Source organism: Sorex fumeus, unplaced genomic scaffold (genome assembly GCF_029834395.1).
Source record: "Sorex fumeus unplaced genomic scaffold, SorFum_2.1 ptg000099l, whole genome shotgun sequence".
NCBI lineage: Eukaryota > Metazoa > Chordata > Mammalia > Eulipotyphla > Soricidae > Sorex > Sorex fumeus.
The window spans coordinates 7,250,080-7,271,779 of NW_026606156.1; the positions used below are offsets into that span (position 1 = coordinate 7,250,080).

At 50.1% G+C, this 21,700-nt stretch overlaps 1 protein-coding gene across 1 annotated transcript in view; it reads left to right on the forward strand.

Annotated features, from left to right (window-relative positions):
• Window positions 1-21,700, forward strand: part of SCLT1 (sodium channel and clathrin linker 1) — a 51,666-nt gene that overhangs the window by 16,672 nt on the left and 13,294 nt on the right. Inside the window, exons 9-16 of the mRNA XM_056134521.1 lie at window positions 679-734; window positions 2,601-2,736; window positions 3,926-4,048; window positions 5,163-5,228; window positions 14,359-14,429; window positions 19,083-19,173; window positions 20,041-20,132; window positions 21,440-21,617. Coding sequence (XP_055990496.1) covers window positions 679-734; window positions 2,601-2,736; window positions 3,926-4,048; window positions 5,163-5,228; window positions 14,359-14,429; window positions 19,083-19,173; window positions 20,041-20,132; window positions 21,440-21,617 — 813 coding nt within the window. The remainder of the gene's footprint in view (window positions 1-678; window positions 735-2,600; window positions 2,737-3,925; window positions 4,049-5,162; window positions 5,229-14,358; window positions 14,430-19,082; window positions 19,174-20,040; window positions 20,133-21,439; window positions 21,618-21,700) is intronic.

Here is a 21,700-nt window from a genome sequence, read left to right on the forward strand (position 1 = left end):
TTCCCCTCTTTTGCTCCTGCTTCCTCCTCCTCGAAAGGCTCCTTCTTCCCTATAAAAATTGTGCAGTTTATCTTCTGAGAGAGAATTCATTGTACCTTCATCTCCTTCCCTCTGTGGTCTGTATTCTACGCTTCTTCAGTCTGGTGGTTTTTCTAGAAGCTTCTTTCCTGTGACAGTTTATGTTAGTGGCCATCTTGGCTCACTGTGGCAGCCAGGTGGGTGATAGTTTAATAATAAAGGAGGTGATTCAGGTATAGTGAATAAATTACTGCTAAAATAAAGTCTTTTCTGCATTAATGGTGTACTTCTTGTAATGCAAACACTCATAGGGGCTTCACTTAAGCTAAAGTGAATTAAGAGAGACACTTAAGGAGAGGGATCATCTGGTATTTCCTGAGGAATACCTTTTATTTGTTTTTCTATAACTATCTATAAATCATAGGAATTACATTTATAAAGTATTCTCAATGTATCCTGCAACATTTTTTATGATCTTAAAAATAAATGTTTTATTGTGCTCTGTGTATCATAAAATATCCATATTTCATATGACGTGTTAGAAGGAAAGAATAATTATTAACAAGTCTTGTAGAATCTGATTTCTTGCATATAAGTGAACGATCTCATATAGATCTAATTGTCAGAAAAATGATGCGGCAACCATATTTATTCTTCCAGGAAGAGCTGGGGAAAATGAAAGTACAGCTTGAAAGTGTCATCAAGGAGAATGAAAGGTAGGGCCTTTGCCATGGGCTCCTCTTTCTCTTGCGGGCTCTTGTCTGTAGGTCTGAGTGTGTGTGGCCGGAGTGTGTGTAGTCTGAGTGTCCGTGTTCTGAGTGTGTGTGGTCTGAGTGTTTGTGTTCTGAGTGTGTGTGGTCTGAATGTCTGTGGTCTGAGTGTCTGTGTTCTGGTTGTGTGTGTTCTGAGTGTCTGTTGTCTGAGTGTCTGTGTTCTGAGTGTGTGTAGTCTTAGCGTCTGTGTTCTAAGTATCTGTGTTCTGAGTGTGTATGGTCTGAGTGTGTGTGATCTGAGTGTCTATGTTCTGAGTGTGTGTGGTCTGTGTGTGTATGGTCTGAGTGTCTGTGTTCTAAGTGTGTCTGGTCTGAGTGTGTGTGTTCTGAGTGTCTGTGTTCTGAGTGTCTGTGGTCTGAATGTCTGTGGTCTGAGTGTCTGTGGCCTGAGTGTGTGTGTTCTGAGTGTGTGTGGTCAAGCATCGGTGGCCTGAGTGTCCGTCCTCTCAGCAGACCCCTGCTGGCAGGCCAACCTGACATTTTCTAATCCTGACGTTTCCTAATTTGTTCTGTCCTGACTACTAATTCTGAGGCCTGGTTCTTTTCTCTTGTGATTGGGACGAGCAGATCAGCTACTTGGGGCCTTAGATGACAAGTGCTCGAGTGAAAATGAGGAAAATGTTTATGTTCACACATGATCTTGTATCTAGTCAGCCATGCTGTGAAAGGTCATTTTAAATCTTACCTGTGATTCTCAGTTCCTGCTGCGTAAATGTCACTTCGACTTTCATTGCGGCTCATGCTGTAAGCTTTCTGGAGTTTGAGCTACAAGAAAGAGATGAGCTGAGGATAGCGGAGAGAGGCAGCCAGTGGAGAGGTCTGCGCGACCGGTGTTCTGAAATCAGCCAGGTCAGAGGGGCCCGGAGAGCAGGAGTTTGGGCGGCTCTCCAGGAACCACACAGGGCACTACCAGGACCCGTGACCATTCAGACAGGCGGGGACAGCAGGCACGCCCACTGCCCGGACTCAGACATGTCAGGCCAGAAATGACACAGCTTCTTTAGCTGCACTGTCAGTGGCACCTGGCATAGAAAGGAACTGAAATCTAAAATGAAAAGGTGGTTAAAACCAGCCACTTGTCAAACCGGAGTGTTTCCAGTGTCGGCACCTGAGGTAATCTGACAGGGAAAAATTGGGATTAAAAACTAGACAGTCTTAAAAAAAAAAAATTGACAGAACCCAAATCTGCCTAAACAAATTGGAATCAGTTCTAGAACATCAAGAGGAAAGAGGGACCCAGGGGCTGAACCTGCACTGAAGCTGCTCCCTGCCAGCCAGAGAGGGCCTGGGGTCTCGGTCACAGTGCCATGGGAGGTGGGGTGGGGGAGAGAGAGAGAGGTAGAAAGAGAGAGAGAGAGAGAGAGAGGGCTCCGGAGCTAGGCCACAGTGCCACAGAAAGAGAGAGAGGGAGAGAGAGAGAGAGAGAGAGAGAGAGAGAGAGCGAGCGCGAGAGAGCGCCTGGGAGCTCGGCCACAGTTCCACGGCAGAGTCTCAGCATCTCAGCTCCCCGGACGCTGTGTGCTGTCAGGGACTGAACTCATGTCTCCTGTACTCAAAGCATGTGCCCCAGCCGAACCATCACAGAGAAAGTTCACACCCATGCTAGGCTAAAGAGTGCTGTCTAGCAATCGCCTAACATTAGGTAACCCTGATTTCTTCTTTCAGTGTAGTATGTAATGGTGATGAAACTCTTCCATGTTCAAGGACTACTGAAAATGTCTTTGGGCCCTGATGTTTACTTAATTGAACCTTAAACCGTAGTTTCTATTACTGAAGTAAATTTGAATGATTATTATGTTAATTCCAAAGGTTGCACAGTGAGTTAAAGGATGCTGTTAAGAAGCAGCTGGAGGCTCTGCCGTTTGACGAGGAGGTGGGGAGTGACATATATGCCGACGACGAGACAGTGAGAAATCTCCAGGAACAGTTACAAGTAGCCAATCAAGTGAGTGGTGTATTTTAAAGAACCATAGCCTAAATGAACTTAGTTTTTAAGAACCTGCATTCATCTGGATCTATGAATTTGTGTTTCTGGTATCAAAATTAATATTTCATGCGTTCCTGTGGGTTGCAAATAGCCAACGAGTAGGTTCCACCACGTGACGTCATCACTCGTCACACCAGAAACCTGTGTGCGTCAGGGGGTGAGAGTGGGAAAGGCAAACCAGGCCTTCATAGGAATGTCCTCCTGACCTTGGGACCTGTGGCACCCCTGGGAATTTCCATACTGGGAGAGTGGTCCAAGATGTGAGAGAATTCTCTTACGAAATGCAGGGAGGAAGCAGGGCGAGGAAGTAGCATGCCACGTGCTTCCCAGTGTGGCTGAAGGAAAGAAATGCAAAGATCTTCCTCCAGTTCAGGTGTGTAGGCCAGGGATGGACCGCAACAGTAGAGTACTTGCCTTGGATGTGTGAAGTGCCAGTTCAATCCCTGACACCACTGAAAATAAAAAATATATACCAGTCATGGGGCTGGAGCAATAGCACAGTGGGTAAGGTCTTTGCCTTGAACGTAGCCAACCCAGGTTCGATTCCCAGCATCCCATATGGTCCCCTGAGCACCACCAGGGGTGATTCCTGAGTGCGCAGCCAGGAGTAACCCCTGTGCATCGCCAGGTGTGACCCAAAAAGCAAAAGAAAAAAAAATATATATATATACCAATCATGTTATAAATATGACTGTGTCCAACATCAGTGAAGATTACAGATGTTAGCAGGATCTACTATCAGGTGGTAAAAGTACAGGTAGTTTATACTTTCTGTATTTCTTTTGTATTTTCATAACTTTCTAAAATATTTATTACTTTTGCAATCACAGAAAAGTCTTATATGTCGCCAAGAAGTATTCTTCTTCAGTAATTTCTAATGCTTACACTGTCTTGTTGGACAAGGAGAGTGATTTAATCCATATTTTTCATTATTCAGAGCTTTTATTCTTACCTATGAAATCTGAATAAAAAATTTTTCAGAGGAATTTTACTCTTTAGATTTATTCTTAAATTTAATATTCATAAAACAATATCACCACAGGCATTCTAGACTGCCATGTTTACTTCTCTATTTTGTGACTTTCGGTGAACTCATTTGATAAGCCTGCTGATAATTGAGTGAGTTCTCCAATGTCTTTTTTCATAGGAGAAGAATCAGGCCGTGGAACTCTGGCAGACTGCTTCACAGGAACTGGAGCGACTGCAGAGACTTTACCAGGAATATATGACCAAGACCCAGATCCACGTTGCAGAAAGTCAGAAGCGAGAGGTAATATTGCATGTCATGGGGGGCTGGAGTGATAGCACAGCAGGTAGGGCGTTTGCCTTGGATGCGGCCGATCCGGATTCGATTCCCAGCATCCCATCTGGTCCCCTGAGCACCGCCAGGAGTAATTCCTGAGTGCAAAACCAGGTGTAACCCCTGAGTATCGCCGGGTGTGACCCCCCCAAAAAAAATTCATGTCATGGTTTTCTTGTCAGTAAGAAATTGCACTCTGGAGGAACTCAGCTGTGAATGGAATACCAGAATCTCTGTTTTACTTGTCTTAACAGTAAATAGATGTTTGACAGTCAGAGATGTCTTGACCAGGTCATTAAAGGGTCAGTGTAGACTGGGCGTCACAGTGTACAGACCTCTCAGCATTGTGCCACTGGCGCACAAGTGTTCCAGAGAGTCATAACAGAATCAGGCTATCCAGAACCTAGAATACTCAGGGCGCATTCCTGGCTCTGCTCCAGGTCTCTCCTGGGGATACTTCGGGGTCCCCTGTGGTGCTGTGAATCAAGTCCCAGCCTGCTGCATGCAGAGCAAGCGCCCTCCCCACTGCACTGTCTCACCTCCTGAATCCATGAGGATTTCAAAGAAGGGCCAGAGCCATTATCTCCCTGCCGTGTTGGCATTCAGGCGTTCAGTACATTTGAATGTGATTTTCCAGTATTTGACGAAGTCTGATAGGATTTCTAGAAATATGGTTCTACATGACGCATAAATAGCTATGTTACTTTCAACAGTGGCGCCTGACTGAATTTTGTAATTATTTAGACTTCATCTTCAACTCTCAAGCACATAGTAGTAATGAGAAGAAATACAAATGATTTCATCTAGACGTGGACAATGATTTCAGACTAATTCTGTTTAAAATTAAAGAGGGAAGGGGCATAGCTAGAGTGATAGCATGGTGGCACAGCATTTGCTTTGCATGTGACAAGTTCAGTCCCCCAGCATCCCATGTGGTCTGTCCCCTGAACACCACCAAGAGTGGTCCCTGAGCACAGAACCAGGAATAAGTCCTGAACACCGCTAAGTATGGCCCCAGAACAAACAAACGAATTTTTTAATGGTTGCAGATAAGATTATGAGTTTCCTTCTCTTTCTTCTGTAGGACCAGCTGACCAACTTCCAACAACTGACCCAGCAACTCCACGTTACGAATGAAAACATGGAAATGGTAAGCGGAGAGAGGTGTGTATTAGGGTTAGTGAGAAATGCCGTCATGAGAGTAAAGTTCATGTATGCTGATGCAGATCAGCAATGACCAGGTAGCATGAGGCCAGGTCTGCGGTCTGCAGCGCTCTCTCTCGCGCGCTCGCTCTCTCTCTCTTCACTCCACTCTCTCTCCCTCTCTCCCCTTTACGCTCAGCAGCATGTGGTGCCATTTCTGAGAATCTAAGTCCTGCTCACACCTCCTCAGCATCGCCTGTGCTGAGCTCCTGATGTGAGCTGTCGTGTCTGGCACTGGCACACATGCCAGTGGGCTGGTTCCTTTACAGGAGAAGGACTTGGTGAGGTTGGAGCCGAAGTCTGGCAGGCTGAGTGCTTGCCTTGTGCACTGCCAACCCCGGGTTTGATCCACAGCACCAAACACTGTCCCCAGAGCCCTGACAGGAGTGAGTGCAGAGCCAGGAGTGAGCCCTGGGACCCTCCGGCATCACCCAAAAACCAGAACAAAACGAAGGATAAAACAACTGAGCCTGCAAATTCACAGCAGGAAGCTGCACTCAGAACAGAGCCATTTTGCTTCCGGGTCAGTCAGGAGCCCCCAAGCATGCAGCCGCAGTAGCAGCCATGCAATTCTTCACTTCATCCTATCTCACAAGAGGATATACCACCATTCCAACTCCAGTTACAACATAAAAAAAAAAACCTCCCAAATGCAAAAGTCAGTGGGAAGACAACACAGAACCCCAACACTCTTAGTCACCGACCTAACACCATGACACTCTTAGTCATGGTAGCCCTGAAGACTCAACAGTGACAACCAGTTTACAGGACCTCTCTGATAAGGACTTCAGAGAGGAAATGTCAAGGATATTTAAGGAGTTCAAGGAAATGGAGCGGACAGCCAGTAAAACACAAGAGGATATGAGAGTAAAAATGAGAAAACCGCAAGCAGAAAGGACAGAACTCAGGAATTTGGTAGGCGAAATGAAAAACTCACTGGAAGGCCTCAGCAGAGCAACAGTAGCTGAGAAGAAAATCAGTGAGCTCCAAGATGATATACGGAAAACAACCAGAGAACAGCATAAGATGGGGGGGGGGGGGGAATCACCCTCAAAATGAACAGCAGACGAGAACTCTGGGATAAATTCAAGAGGAACAGGGTCCCGGAAGGACAGGGAGACAACCCTTATGAAGAAACAACCATCAGAAACATCCTTGCTGAGAAGTTCCCAGAACTGGAGAGTGCAGTCACCCAGATCTGAGAAGCCCTCAGGGTACCCGCTAAAAGAGACCCTAATAAGGAGACTCCAGGACACATCCTAATCAGAATGATCAGAACGCCATAGAGATGAAATACTTAAAATAGCAAGACCAAAGAAGGAAATTACATAGATAAGATATACATTGATAAGATTTACAGGACACACAAACGAATCTCGGACCCGAGCAACTTGGTGCAGAGATGGCTCTGGACTTAGCAATAGGCCACTTTCGCCGGCCCACTCCAGTCAGGGGCAGGTGCCATCCCTCTGCCTGCCCTCCAGGAATCCCAGCGACCGTCATCTTCTAGAACTCAACAAAAAGCTCCAGGTATGGGTGGCGGTTGTGGCACACGCCTGGCCTCATGGGACAGGGGAGAATTCGGCCCTTCTCCTTCCCCCTGCCCTGATGGGTCTCTGAGATGACGCCCATATACGGCCACTACTTAACCTTCCACACAGCCATGATCCAGAGACACACAAACGAATCTCAGACCCAAGCAACTTGCTGCAGCGATCTCTCCAGACCCTAATTATTAAAATTTTAGAATTCCTAGAGCATGTGGCCACGTGCAACATTATATTGTATCCATAACAAGCAATACAAAACGCATTGTTTAGCATTTTCAGCAGGTATGAGTGGTGTTGGAACTGGTCTCGAAATATCAAAGGTAACCAATGTAGAGCGAGCACCAGTAATGTCTCCATTGTGAGACTTGTTGTTACTGTTTTGGCATATCAAATATGCCACAGGGAGCTTTCCAGGCTCTGCCATGTGGGCAGGATACTCTCGCTAGCTTGCTGGGCTCTCCAAGAAGGACTGATGACCCGAATTCAACTCCTCCGCCCCTCTCAGAGAGCCCGGCAAGCTACCGAGAGTATCTCGCCCGCACGGCAAAGCCTGGCAAGCTCCCCATGACGTATTCGATGTGCCAAACACAGTAGCAACAAGTCTCACAATGGAGACGTTACTGAGCCCACTCGAGCAAATCGATGAACAACAGGAGGACAGTGCTGCTGCTGCTAAGTATCGTGTCATCTGAAAATAGTTAGAGCTTGACTTCAACCAAAGTAGAGAAAGAGAGTATTGTGACATTGTCTGCCACACAGGCAGGGTAGGTGTGGAACTGGGAGGGTGGCGAGAGGGATACTGGGGATTTTGGTGCTGGAAAATGTGCACTGGTGAAGGGATGGGTGTTTGATGATTCTATGATCGAAGCTCAAACATGAAAACTTTGTTACTATACCTCACAGTGAATCAATAAAAAGGGGGGGAGGGTTAAAAAAAATGAAATTCACCAGGAATACCCATTTAGATTCTCATTCAGATTTGAAGGACAGTACACAAAATCATGGATAAACAACAGCTCAGAAACTTTATACATTTGAAACCATCTCTACAAGAAGAACTGAAACAAGACAAATTTCATATGCATACCAAATTCTATAGAAAGATGTCACAAATCTCCATTTCTCACTCAATGTCAAAGGCCTAAATGCTCTAGTTAAGAGACCCAGCGTGTCAGAATGGATTAGAAAGTTGAATCTAACCTGCTGCTGCTTACAAGAAACACATTTGAATAGTAAAGGCAGACAGACTCAAAGCCAAAGGTTGGAAAACAATGTTTTAAACAAACAACCCCCACAAAAAGTCTGGTGTGGCCATCATGATATCAGATAACATCAAATTCAGGACTAAAAATGTTATGAGACAGAGACTGCTTTTTCTTAATGATAGAGGAATATGTACATCAAGAAGAACTCATACTTCTAAATATATATGCACCTAATGAAGGAACAAGCAAAACAACTACTAATAGACTTGAAAAAAAGACATTGATTACACAATAGTTGGAGATTTCAACACCACTCTATCATGGCTTTTAATCCTCAAAAAGCAGAATGCACATTCTTCTCCAGTGCACATGGGACATTCTCCATGATAAAACCACATGCTAGGCCACAAAACTTCATAAAGTCAAGAGCATAAAAGTCATATCAACTATCTTCTCAGACCATAGTGCTCCAAAAATAAAAGTCAGCCACAAATAGAAACAGAGAAACAGCTCAAACACCTGGAAATTAAACAGCTCACTACTGAACAACCAGTGAGACAGAGAAAACTAAAAGATTCCTGGAAACAAATGAGAATGAGGACATGAGCTCCCAGAACTTGTAGGACACAGCAAAAGCAGTGTTAAGAGGGAAATTCATAGCTATGCAAGAATACATCAGGAAGAAAGGGCCCACATAAATAACATCACAGCTTGAGAAACTGGAAAATCACTAACAAAGGGGGCCGACAGCAGGGAGGAGGAAGGAAAAAGAAAGCTGCTTCTTTGAGTAAATAAGAGTAATAAGTCACTAACAATACTTACAAAGAATGAGAGAGAAAAAAAACCCTAATTGAATCAGGAATAAAATCACACAACAGATGCCTCAGAAATTCAAAGGATCATCAGAGATTACTTTGAAAATCTTGATGCCACTAACGGTGAGAACTTAAAAGAAATGGATAGGCTCTTGGAGTCCTGTAACTCTCAAGGCTGAAGGAAGGTCCTATAAACTCCCAAGATGATCTGAAATATCTGAACAGACCTATCACTATTGAGGAAATTGAAATGGTAATCAAAAGCCTACCCAAAAGCAAAAGCCCAGGCCTGGGTGGATTCCCTAGCGAGTTATTCCAAACCTTTAAAGAGGACCTACTGCCAACCCATATCAGGCTCTCCCAGGTAATCAACAAAACAGAAGCACTCCTAAACAGTTTCTACAAAGCAAATATTACCCTAATTCCAAAAGCAGATAGAGACAGCACAAAAAAAGGAGAATTACAGACCAATATCCCTGATGAACATAAATGCAAAGATCCTCAACAAAACACTGCCAAATCAAATCCAACAACTCATCAAAAAAAACTATATACAATGACCAAGTGGGATTCATTCCAGGTGTGCAAGGATGGTTTAACATATGAAAGTCAATCAATGTAATAGATCCTCTCGATACAAGGAAAAATAAAGATCAGTAGATGCAGAGAAAGCATTTGATAAGTCAACGTTCATTCATGATAAAAAAAAATGAAATGGGAAAGAACTTTTCTCAACATTGTCAAAGCCGTTTACCACAGACCTAAAGCTAACATTATTCTCAGTGGGGGATAACTAAAAACCTTCCCCTTAAGATCAGGCACAAGAAAAGGTTACCCACTCTCACCACTTTTATTCAATATAGTATTAGAAATACTTGCCATAGCAATTAGGTAAGAAAAAGGGCATCTAGGTAGGAAAGGAAGAAGTCAAGCTTTCACTATTTGCAGATAATGAGTACTATATTTGAAAACCCTAAAGATTCCACAAAAAAAAACTTCTAGAAACAATTGATTTGTTTAGTAAAGTGGTATGCTACAAAATTAACATGCAAAAATCCATGGCTTAATGAAAAAAAATTCACAATTATGTCTCAGAAGATCAAATACCTAGAAATTGCCTAAACTAAAGTGGTGAAAGGCCTATACAAAGAAAACTACAAAACACTACTTAATGAAGCAAAAGAGGATACAAGAAAAAAAATGAAAATTCAACCCCTGCTCATGGATTGAAAGAATTAACATTGTCAAAATGGCAATGTTTTGAATTCATAACATTTATAGAGGAAAATATAGGCAGAACTCTCCATGACATTGAAGCTAGAGTTATCTTTAAGAAGGAAACGTCACTGACCAAGCAAGTAGAGCAAAGATAAGCAAATAGGACCACATTAAACTAAGAAGCTTCTGCACCTCAAAGGAAATGGTGACGAGAATACAATGACTGGGAGAAATTCTTTGCCTACCACTCATCTGACAAAAGGTCAGTATCCAAGGTAATAAAGCATTTGTAGAGCTCTGAAAGAAAAAGAAACCTAGCTCTGTCAAAAAATGGGGGGGGGGGGAAGCTGAATAGGAACTTCTTCAAAGAAGAAATGCAAATAACCCAAAAGAATATGATATTATGCTTTATACCACTAATCATCGGAGAAATGCAAATCAAAGCCACAATGAGAAACTGGCACTCATCAAAAAGAAAAATAGCCATGTTGGCGAAAATGTAGGGAAAAGGAACCCTCATTTACTGCTAGTGGGTATGTTGACAGGACCAAACTTTTTGGAAGACAATAAAGATGTTCCTCAGAAAACAAGGAATTGAGCTTCCACATGACCCAGAAATTCCAGACCTGGGAATACTCCCCAAACGCACAAATCAGAAAGGGCAGCTGCACACGTGTGTTCACTGTGACACTATACTATAGTCAAAATATGGAAACACCCAAATGCCCACGAACAGATGACTGAATAAAGAAACTACGGTACATATACACAATGGAATACTATTCGACCTTAAGAAAAGATAAAGTCATGCAGTTTGGTGCAGTGTGGATAGATCTGGAGAGTATCACATAGAGTGAAATCTCCCAGAGGGAGAGGCACAGACTCAGGGTGACCTCTCGTGTGTGGGATACAAGGAACCCTCCTGGGGGAATATTGGCTGCCCAAGGGCAACAGAAATGAGGAGCAGGAGAGTTGGTCTTGAGTAGGCAGCTAGGCCCTGTGGTGAGGGATAAGTTAGGGAAGGGAACAGTAGGGCAGTGGGGGAGGGGGGGAGTGCCTGCCACAGAGGCAGGCTGAGGGTGAGGGAAACTGAGGGCATTGGTGGAGGGGAGTGGGCACTGGCAAAGGGATGCAACTCATCTTTGTAACTTTGTAATTTACAGTGATCAGTTTTAAAAAAAAAAAAACAGAAAAAAAAAAGAAAGAACTCTCTGAGAACCATTGTTTGGTTAGCTGACCAGGAACAGGTCCCCGAAATTTCCCTTTGTTACATATCTAAAGCAAATCCCATTAGCCTTCCTGTATAAACACAGTTCATTCTCTCCTGTGTCTTTCTTTTTCTGTAACCGTATTTCAACTCATCTTGACAGATGGGATTACCTGTTCATTGATGGAAATGATTGCAGCATCCCAGCTAATTCCTTTCTTTCCCACCTTCATTGGGATTATTAGTTCTGCTAATCCTTCATAATCCCTAATCAGAGCAGAGAGTTGTGCCATCAAAAAGTTTACTATCCAGTCTTACATTATTTTGGGCCAAAGCAGTAATACAGCGGGTAAAGCGCTTGTCAATCCCAGCACTCATCCCTGAGCACAGAGCCAGGAGTAAGCCCTGAGCACCACTGAGTATGGTCCAAAACCAAAAAATCATACTGTTTTCAGATTGTTCTTTAACCATCTTCCTTAAAGGTGTCGATTTGGGCGAGAGATGACGGGCTGAGTGTGTGCTTCGATTGCCACTCCTGAGCGAGCCCACGCCAGCGCTGTGCGGGCCTGCATCCAGCCAGATGGCCCTCACGCCAGCGTCCTCGGGCTGGTACTTGCTCTCCCGAGCACCTAAGTCATGTGAGATAGCAGCCTGCTTCTCCCGCTCTCCTTGGCAGACTCTTAGCAGGAGACAGCGAAGAGCAAACAAACATAAACCCGCTGTCAGCCAGAGTTGTCCAGGGGTTGCGTGGCTTGCCTCATACACGTCCAACTCTGGTTCGATCCCAGCACCGCCCAGACTCCCCCAAATACCACCGACTGACCGACCCTGAGCACTGTCAGTTGTAGCCCCCCCCCAAAAAAAAAAAAAACAAAAGTTAGAAAAGGAAGAAGATATCGACATGGAGACGGTAATTGAGCATCACCTCACCTGGGAGTTGGAAAATGGGGAAATGGCCACCAGAGACGACAAACCCAAGAGTTCTCTCACGGCTCCTGTGGACTGCTCTGGCCGAGGGAGGTCGGGGCGCAGGTGTCAGACCCAGAGAGCACTCGGAGCGTCCCTGAGAGCGCTCGGAGCACCCATGCGCGTGAGTCTGAGTCGGCCCAGTCTTGGGCTGCACCGTTTCCATTCCATCATTTTTGGTCTCGTGGCAAAGCTGCTGGTGGCCGCATCTGTATGGGAGGAACCGCACCCACCATGGTGCCCTCGAGCCTGCAGCTGGGCTGACACTCGGTAGCACGACCTTGTTGACTCTGAAGGTCGGGCAGCACATTCACACCTCCTACACAGGCTTTTTTCCTGTAATCACGTTCGTTTTTTTCGGACTTGCTTATCTCCATAAAACTGCCTACCATATTTCTCTGCTGTGTTCTGTGATCCGGGCTTTGTCGCTGTCTGCTGCTGAGATGAGCGGGGGCTTCTGCCCACCCAGCCCCGTCCACCCCCTCACACACGAGGGACACGCGATACACTCTGCAGAGCAGAGAGTGGGGGGAGGGAGGGAGGTCCCCCCCACCTGGCAGTCCCCACGCTTCGGAGTGCTCGCAGGCCAGGGCAAAGCCTGGTGAGCTCCGCGTGAGCCGCAAGTGCGACATTGACTTTCCATCACTGTCTCCTCAAAACTCACCGCGCCAGTACGGACACCTGCGCGTTCCATCATTTAGCTCTGAAGTGTTCCCAGGTAGAAAAAAAGCGGAACTGTTGATTGTGCTAGTGCCGAGGTGGTTCGGTCAGTGACACGTGTGCAGAATGACGCGCTGTGGTGTGGCACGGCTGTGACGGCTGTGACGGGCTCCAGGTGATCCTCTGAGCCATCCCCCAAAGGGCGCAGACATTCTCTGTTCGCTGATCACCTGGCCTCCGAGTGAAGCTACTCTGAAACATACTTTCACTTCCCCCGAAGAAGAAGAAGTGAGCAGTGATTATTGGAAAGCTAAAATTCTCTCCTCGGGGGGCTGGAGCGATAGCACAGCGGGGAGGGCGTTTGCCTTGCACGCGACCAACCCGGGTTCGATTCCCAGCATCCCACATGGTCCCCCGAGCACCGCCAGGAGTAATTCCTGAGTGAAGAGCCAGGAGTAACCCCTGTGCATCGCTGGGTGTGACCCAAAAAGCAAAAAAAAAAAAATTCTCTCCTCAGGTCCCCTCCAAATACAGTGGGATTCTGTCTTTTGGGGGAGAATGGGACAAAGCCCTTCCATGAATTGCATGTGGCCTTCCGGCTCCGATTCGTGGCCGAGTGTCTCAGGTGTGGTGGGGGCGGCAGCTGCTCGATTCCCGTCTCCTCGCTGTCTCTGTGAACTGGGCACTGAGCCCTCACCTGCGGACCTCCTCCCGGCCGAAAGGCTTGCCTTCCTCTCCCTCCTCCCTCCTTCCCTTCCGCCTGCCCGCCTTCCTCCGTTACTCCCTCCCTCCTCCCTTCCCTCGAAGGTCTGAGCACATGGGATGGCCTCAGAAAGGCTCCCAGTGAGTAGAGTGTTGCAGTGTAACGTGGTGAGCCTGTAAATGTCTGCATAGAGTTTCCTCAGAGTGCACAGAGTGGGCAGGGAGCAGCCGAGGAGGCAGCAGAGCCTCAGAACGGAGGAGTCAGGGGCTGGGGAGGGGGCTGGGCCCAGGGGCACAAAGGAGACCAAATCCAGGCTGAGGGTGGGGTTGGAAGGAGACTGAATCCAGGCTGAGGGTCAGGGGGAAGGAGACTGAATCCAGGCTGAGGGTGGGGTTGGAAGGAGACTGTTGGCCTGTGCAGTAGGCCACGGCCACCCGGATGGATGGAGACTGGCTGCTCTGGGCAAGGCTGCCCCCAGGGTGCTGCTGTGACTCCCAGTCCCCCGCAGACCCTGGAGAGCCGGTGGCAGCAAGCACCCAGGGGTGGGGGGTGGGGGCGGCTTATGCTGGGACTCGGGACTCCCATCCCCGCCCGTAGGCAGCCCGGACTGTGCGCGGTCTGAGCCCACGTGCTGAGCTCCGGAAGGCCCCACAGCCCCAGGACCCCCAGAGCTCAGGCGCCCGCCCACCCCTGTCCGCTTTAGGGGTGTCGCCTTCTGTCTCTCACCCGTGTTTGCCCTTTTCTCCATGACAGACCAACCAGCACTTCCTGCAGACGATCTCGGAGCAGAGCGCGGAGATCAGCCAGCTCCGAAAGCAGCTGAGGTGCGTGCAGTCTCCTTGCCTTCTTAGCTGTGGGCCGGGCGTGGGGCTGCCCCCAAGGGCCTGGCCTGGCCCGAGCTTGCCCCGGGGCTTTCGGGATGGCCCCAGTGCCAGCGGTCGGGAGCACCTGGTCTGAGGCAGCCCTGGGACACCCCAGGTGGCTGCGTGCCTTACGGCTGTGACCAAGCCAGTCACTGTGTGTCCACAGGCTCGCTATTCGTGCTTCCACCACCGCGTAATTTTCCCTGGCGAAATAATATAATTTAAAAGAATATTTTGTGTGCCATTTTAAAAAATATTTTATTGCCAATATCAACTGCTGAATTTAATTCAAAGAAATGTACTTTCTCCCACACCCAAACATCCCAACTTTCAAGCTCTGTCCTGCTTCTCATTGTTGGGCTGTTTCTGACCTCACTGGGCGAGCACAGTGCACCTGCAGGGCCGTCCACTCTCTTCAGAGCAGGGCGGTTTTGTCTTCCACGAGGAGGTGGCGTGAGCCACCCTGGCTCTCTGTCGGGAGGGTCTGAGTCTGCGTGTGGACGCCAGGGGTAGTACGTGCCCAGTCCCAAGCAAGACCCTGCTTCAGACCGCCCCTTGCTTGGGGAGTCCCTGCTCTCTACTGACAGAGGCGGGGCGGCAGAGCACAGACCCTTGAAGCCAGGACAGTCCCCAGGCAGTCCCCAGCCCCCGCCCCCAATGTGGCCAGCAGTGCCTGGCCCAGCCTCCTGGAAGCTTGTGTTGGGTTTGGTCACCCGAGATCACTGGCCTCTCCACTGACCGCAGCCTCCCGGCCCCCTCATGCCCCCAGCCTTGAGCGTGGAGTGTCGTGAGATGCGCCTTCTCCCCCGGCTCTCCACGCCACAGTGCCCATGTCCCGGGCTCCGTTTGGCTTCTTCCATGAGACTGGACTTCGAACGGAGGCGAACAGTCAGAGACTTCTTTTTTTTTCTTTAAATTTTCATAAAGTCGTTCACGATGGATTACACTCAGTGTTTCAACACCAGTCCCACCACCACGACATCTTCCCACCACCACCATTTCCAGTTTTCCCACCGCCACTCAAGCCCGCCCAACAGGCAGGTGCTAGATCATTTATTTTGTATTGCTTGTTGTGAACCGAGCTGCCGCGCGGCCTCACGCTCCCGGAAGCCTAAAATCTCCAACAATCAGGGTTCAGAGGCATCCCTGCAGCGAGAGATCGCTTCCGAGATCCATTCGTGAGTCTCCGGATAGCGGCCGTTAATGTACTTCAGTGGCACCAGGGGCTCGAGGGTGTGGGTGCCGCAGACACGGCCCGGGGGACCCCGTGGCGTGGGGGTCGCGAGAACCCAGATTCTGGCTGTCTCGCTGTCCGCTGTTCGCCGACACTCTCGGCAGCGCTGCGTGCTCTGAGCCGGGCTTGCTGCTCCTGCCACAGACTCGGGGACAGAAGGCCCAGCAGATGCTGTGCTGGCGACAGGGCGTTGCTTTCGAGGCTGACAGATTCTGAGTGATGGGCAGCACACTTGAGCTTGAGGTTCCCTGTTGGCGGTGCCAAGAATCGCTAAATTAGAAACTCTCAAAGCCTAGAGTCGCGTGAGATTGTATGATACTGGGGAGGGGGGAAAAAACCCTTTTCATTAGTTGACTGATACCAGGATGCAAAAAAAAAAAATCATGTAAACTTGGAACACCAATGTCAGCCCGCCCCGATGCCAGGTTTCTGGCCTGCGGAGCAGACAGACGCCCTCAGCTGGCGGGGGGTGGGGGGCACCTGCGTGCCCACGGGCCTCTGCCCCTGGCCCTTCCTGCCTTGAGTCATCGTTCCCGCTCCTGGAAATGTGTGGCCTTCGTTTTTATTTTGGTTCTGGGGCCACACACTGTGGTTCTCAGGGCTTGCTCCTGGCGCTGTCCTCAGGGGTCACTCCAGGTGAACCTCGGGGCACCACTGCCCACGGGGTTATTGCTCCAGTACACACGGGCCTTCCCAAGAGGACGCCTCCCCTTCCCCACTGCTTCCTCGGGCCGACTGCGTTGAGCTGTTCTGCCTCAGGTATTTGACGGGCTTCAGGTCTGCCTCATGAAGTTTCTGAAGGCCTGTCGTCAGTGTGTGTCACCCTGGGGTGCCCTGCCTCGTCCCGGAGCCCCAGCTGTCCGCACCGAGGTGCCTATGGCCTGCCCGCCCCTCCGAGGGGCCCCCTGGTCGCAGTACCCTCGAGGGTCTTCCCAGACCGTCGTCGCCTCCGGAGAAAGACCGTACCCCTCGTCATTCTTACGTTTGCGCTCTGAGGGTAGAAACCGTTTTCCCTTCCTTGCTCTCACAGTTAATGAAAATTCGCTTTTGACGGTTCCTTGTAATGGAGGGAACAGGACTGCGTTTGCACCGTCCTCCCAGGCCCTCACACTGGCCCTGCCCTGCCTGTCTCCACTCCTCCTTCCCTCTCGTCACCTCCGCCGCGTCCACGCCTTTGCAAGCTGGTTGTGTAGACGGTTCATGTTGCTGTGACCACCTCGGGCACACCCGTGGGCTCCTCCACTCCTGTCCCCGGCCTGATCACTGAGCTCCCCGACCTCCTGGCTGCTGGACCCCGACTCCTCAGTGGCTGAGCACAGCGGCTCATCCCTCCGGAGTCAGGGCTTTGGATTTGTGCCTGGCTCCAAACCAGGAAGGAGGGATCCTGAATTCTTTTGGTTTTGTTTGGGGGCCACACCCAGGGATGCTTAGGGCTTACTCGTGGCTCTGTGCTCAGGAGTCATATGGGGTGACGGGTTGAACGGGGGTCGGCCACATGTACCCAAGTATTTTATCCACTGTACTGTCTTTCTCTGGCTCTTGTTGCAATTTTTTAAGTGCTTTTTTTTTTTTTGGCTTTTTGGGTAACACCTGGCAATGCTCTGGGATTACTTCTGGCTCTGCACTCAGGAATTACTCCTGGCGGTGCTCAGGGGCCTTATGGGATGCCAGGGATTGTACCTGGGTTGGCTGCCTACAAGGCAAATGCCCTACCTGCTGTAGTGTTGCTCTGGCCCTTAAGTGTTGTTTTTACAAGTGCCTATTTTTTTCTTATAAAATGTATGTGCTGGTAATTTTCTTTTTTTCTTTTTGGGTCACGCCCGGCTATGCACAGGGTTTACTCCTGGCTCTGCACTCAGGAATTACTCCTGGCGATACTCAGGGGACCATATGGGATTCAGGGACTCGAACCTGGGTCGGCCACATGCAAGGCAAACGCCCACCCGCTGTGCTATCACTCCAGCCCCTGTGCTGGTAATTTTTACTTGTGTACCTTTGCCATGTAATAGTTTCATTTTAGCTAACAGGTTTTCTCAGATGTTTCAGGTTCCGATTGAAATAATACTATGTCTTCTATCATAAAGATTCTGTGGGAATCTGGAAATCTGAACCGTAGGGTTCCTAATTTTGACTCATGGCATGACTCAGACTGTCTCCCGGGTGGGAAACGGCCCCATGCAGACATACTTCGTCCTGAGAACTGCCGGGTAACTCCGTATGTGTTGGCAGCTGGCCTTCTGAGCGAGCGTGGAGACGGGTTTCCACAGAAGGCACGGGGCCTGGCAGTCGCTTCCTGTCTCTTTACGCTACTTTTCCTTTGAGTCATCTAAGGAACCACTCGCCGTCCATGCCCGCTTATTAAGAAAGTCTCTGTTTTCCCCTTGCTCTTGAAGGGGCAGAGCGACTGTGCTCCCAGAGCCTGTCGGTTGAGAGTAGAAACAAACCCGGAGCTCCGTCCTTTGAACTCTTGCCTCCACCCGTCGGTTCCTGATTCATTTTGAGACGCCTTTTATTGACGATTATGACTCCGTTCCACAAACACTTCTTCTTGCACAGGGCATGAAGTGCACGTGGAGCGCGGGCTCTGCCGCGTGGAGCGCCGGCCTTCGCATCCCACTGACCGTTTCTGTCTCGTCCTGATTCTGGGGACGGGCCCGAGCAGCTTGTATGGCCGATGGTGACTTGAGTTTCCTCATCTGTGTCAGAAGCAAAACGTGCTTCCTAGGGGCCGCCCGGCTCCTCCTGGCCCTGACACAGGCTCGACTGGGCCCCGGCGAGTACCAGAACACCTCCCCCTGCTGAGAAATCCTTCGGGCCTTTAGTGGCTGCTGGGGTTGCTTGGGTCAGACACAACCTTCCGTTCTCAGGGCTCAGAGAGAGTCCAGCTAACTACCTCTGGGTTCCAGCATCCCATGTGATCCCCCGAGTCCGCCGGGAGTGAAGAACAGTGCAGAGCCAGGAGTTACCTCTGAGCACAGCCGGGCATGGCCCAAAAGCCAAGCCAAAGAGCAAACCTTCCTTCCTTGCCCCAACTTTTCCATTCAGTTGTGTCCCCACTTCTTGCCAACTCTGCAGTGCCATTTGCCAGAGAGTTAGGGACCACATGGATAAGAGAACCTCTTAGTCTGTTGGGAGGAGAAAGAGGAATGGTGAGACTAGCTGAGCCCAACACAGAAGACGTGGGTGTGGCGTGCGGGGAGGCAGCGGAGCGAGGGTGAGCGGCCCGCGTGCCACCACAGCTGGCGCCCCTGAAATCAGGGGAACTTCCGGGCTGTCCTGGGCAGCAGGAGAGCCAGTGCGGATGAAACCAGATTTCATTTTCCCATTTCTGATTCTTGACGACCTGGGCAGCCCCCTGATTGATTTTCTTTCTAACCCAGGGAGGCCAAGTTGGAGCTGCGAGGTGCCCTGGCGAAAGTGGGAGAGTTGACCAAGACGACGGGGAACCTTCAGGAGCAGATGCAGAAGCAGGTGCATCGCTGTTTCCATGGCAACCGGGCGTCCTGGCCTAGCCTAATTGTGGCTCTCTTTTGGATTAAGTACTTCCGAGAGTTGTTAGCAAATGAAATCAATCATTTTATTGCCCTCTAAAGCATCAGATGAGGAAGCTAAATTAGAATACTGGAAACAACATCTCGTTTTCATTTACCTTGCGATGGGTCCGTAACGCATCTCTGTCAGCCCTGAGCACATCGTTACGGAAGCTCCGGCCCAGGTCATCAGGTCTCTGGACCAAAGAGCATTTCCGTGAGTTATTTAGGATGCGTGTTGGTGTAAGAAATGCTGACGACTCTTCATGTAATATGAACATTTCTGCAGGATGTCAGGGGAAGGTCAGACTTCGGGTGTAGATCAGGCTGATCGTTGAGAATTGCGCTTTCTAGCTGTGTGACGTCCTGCGCCTTTTCCCTTACTGTTTTTTTTCTTTTTCCCTTGGGTACAATGTGCTCAGAGCTGTGATCAAAAAAGTATTGTTGAATAAGTAGCTCATTTATTGTTTTTTCTAACTTGCCTGAAGTTTTTGTCGAGAAGAGGATGGGGAACACACAAGTGGGCAGGGGGAGGACTTGGCTAAATGGACAGGGTTGGGGGGACTCAGCTAGGTGGCCGGGGGTGGGGGGGAGGACTCGCTGGGGGATGGGACTCCGCTAGGGGGCGGGGGACTCGCTGGGGGGCAGGACTCAGACCCCGTGTGCCACTCATCCCCGGCACGCTCCGGCCCCGGCTCGGGCTGCAGGGAGCGGGGCCACCCTGCTATCTTGCTCCTTCCTGGCTCTGTGGCCATGGTGACTCCACACGTGCTGCCGCGTGCTGACAGTCGGGCTCCTTGTTTTCCAGGAGGCAGACGTGGCGTCTGCGCGAGGCAGAGAGGACGCGTCCGACAGGCGCCTGCAGCAGCTGCAGTCCAGCATCAAGCAGCTGGAGGCCAGGTACGTGGGGTGGCCGAGCCATGCTCCTGTCCCAAGCGCCAGCGTCTGAGTGCCTGTTTTTGTTGGTTTGGGTTTTTTGGGGGGGTTGCAGGGGGACCACAGCCAACAGTGCTCAGGAATCACTCCTGGCGGAGCTGAAGGGACCCTGTGGGACACCAGGGATGGAACCCAGGTCAGCCCCATGCAAGGCAAGCACCCTCCCCGCTGTCCTGTGGCTCCGGCCCCTATTTGAGGTTCTGAGCCCCCCCCCAGGGTGATGGGGCTTCACACCTTCAGGTCTTTTATTTCTAGCGGCAACCCGGGTTCGATCCCCAACATCCCATAGGGTCCCAGAACACTGCCAGGAGTGATTCCTGAGTGCAGAGCAGAGCCTCTGAGCATCGCTGGGTGGGACCCAGAAAACAAAAATATAATTGTGTGTGTGTATGTGTGTGTATATATATATGTATATATATATATATGTATATATATATACACACACATATATATGTGTGTGTGTGTGTGTGTGTATCAGGCCCAGAAATACAGTGGACTGAGCAGTGAGTGTGTGCCCCGGTTAGCCACAGAATGGCCCACGGACTGCTCTGGGGGAACCCTCTTGACATGAGCCTCTTAGTGATTTTTTTTTTTTTTTTTTTTTTTTTTTTTGCTTTTTGGGTCCCACTCGGCGATGCTCAGGGCTGACTCCTGGCTCTGCACTCAGGATTCACTCCTGGCGGTGCTCAGGGAACGATATGGGATGCTGGAAATTGAACCCGGGTTGGCTGCATAACGCCCTACCCACTGTGCTATTGCTCTAGCCCCCATGGTGAGGAATTTAAGAAACATGGTTTCCTTTAACTTGTGCGTTTGAGCACAAGGGAAACTCCCGTGGGTCAGACTGGCGAGGAAACCCAGACACAGCTCATGGGCACGGGACCCAGGCCGGCGGCAGCCCCTGCAGCAGCCCCAGGTACCACCTGGGGACTGAGCAGCCTGGCCGGCAGGGACACAGTTGGCAGGGCCTGCCCCGAGCATGCCGACCTCCCTGGGGACGTGCCCGAGAAGCCTCTTTGGCCTGCGCCCTAGTCAGCCCCAGTCGCAGGAGCCCAGCAGGCCCGGCCATGGGGGAGCAGACCTGCCCTGCTCCGGGGGCTGTGACTGGGCTGTGACCCCGGCACCTGACGCAGCTCCTGGGCAAACAACAAACACAAGCCCAAAGGTGGGTTTCTGTGAGCACAAGGGAGAGAGCCGCCAGCCAGTCGGGACGGTCCCCGGGCTCGCAGCCCTCCCCCTCGGCAGCCCCCGACGCCGTGACTGCGTTTCAGACTGCGCGTGGCCCTGCAGGACGCCGGGCAGCTGCGGGCGGAGAAGGCGCGCCTGGAGAGGCAGAACGCGGACCTGCAGGCGCAGTGCAGCGAGCTGCAGGGGGAGAAGTTCGAGGCCGTCCAGCGGGCCCGGGGCAGCTTGCAGCTGCTGGAGGAGGCCAACCTGCAGAAGAGCCAGGTGGGGGCCGGAGGGGGGGTGGGGCGGGGAGGGGAGGGGGATTCCAGCCTCTGCAAGGCCCCCCCACGAAGGCAGCGCAGCCA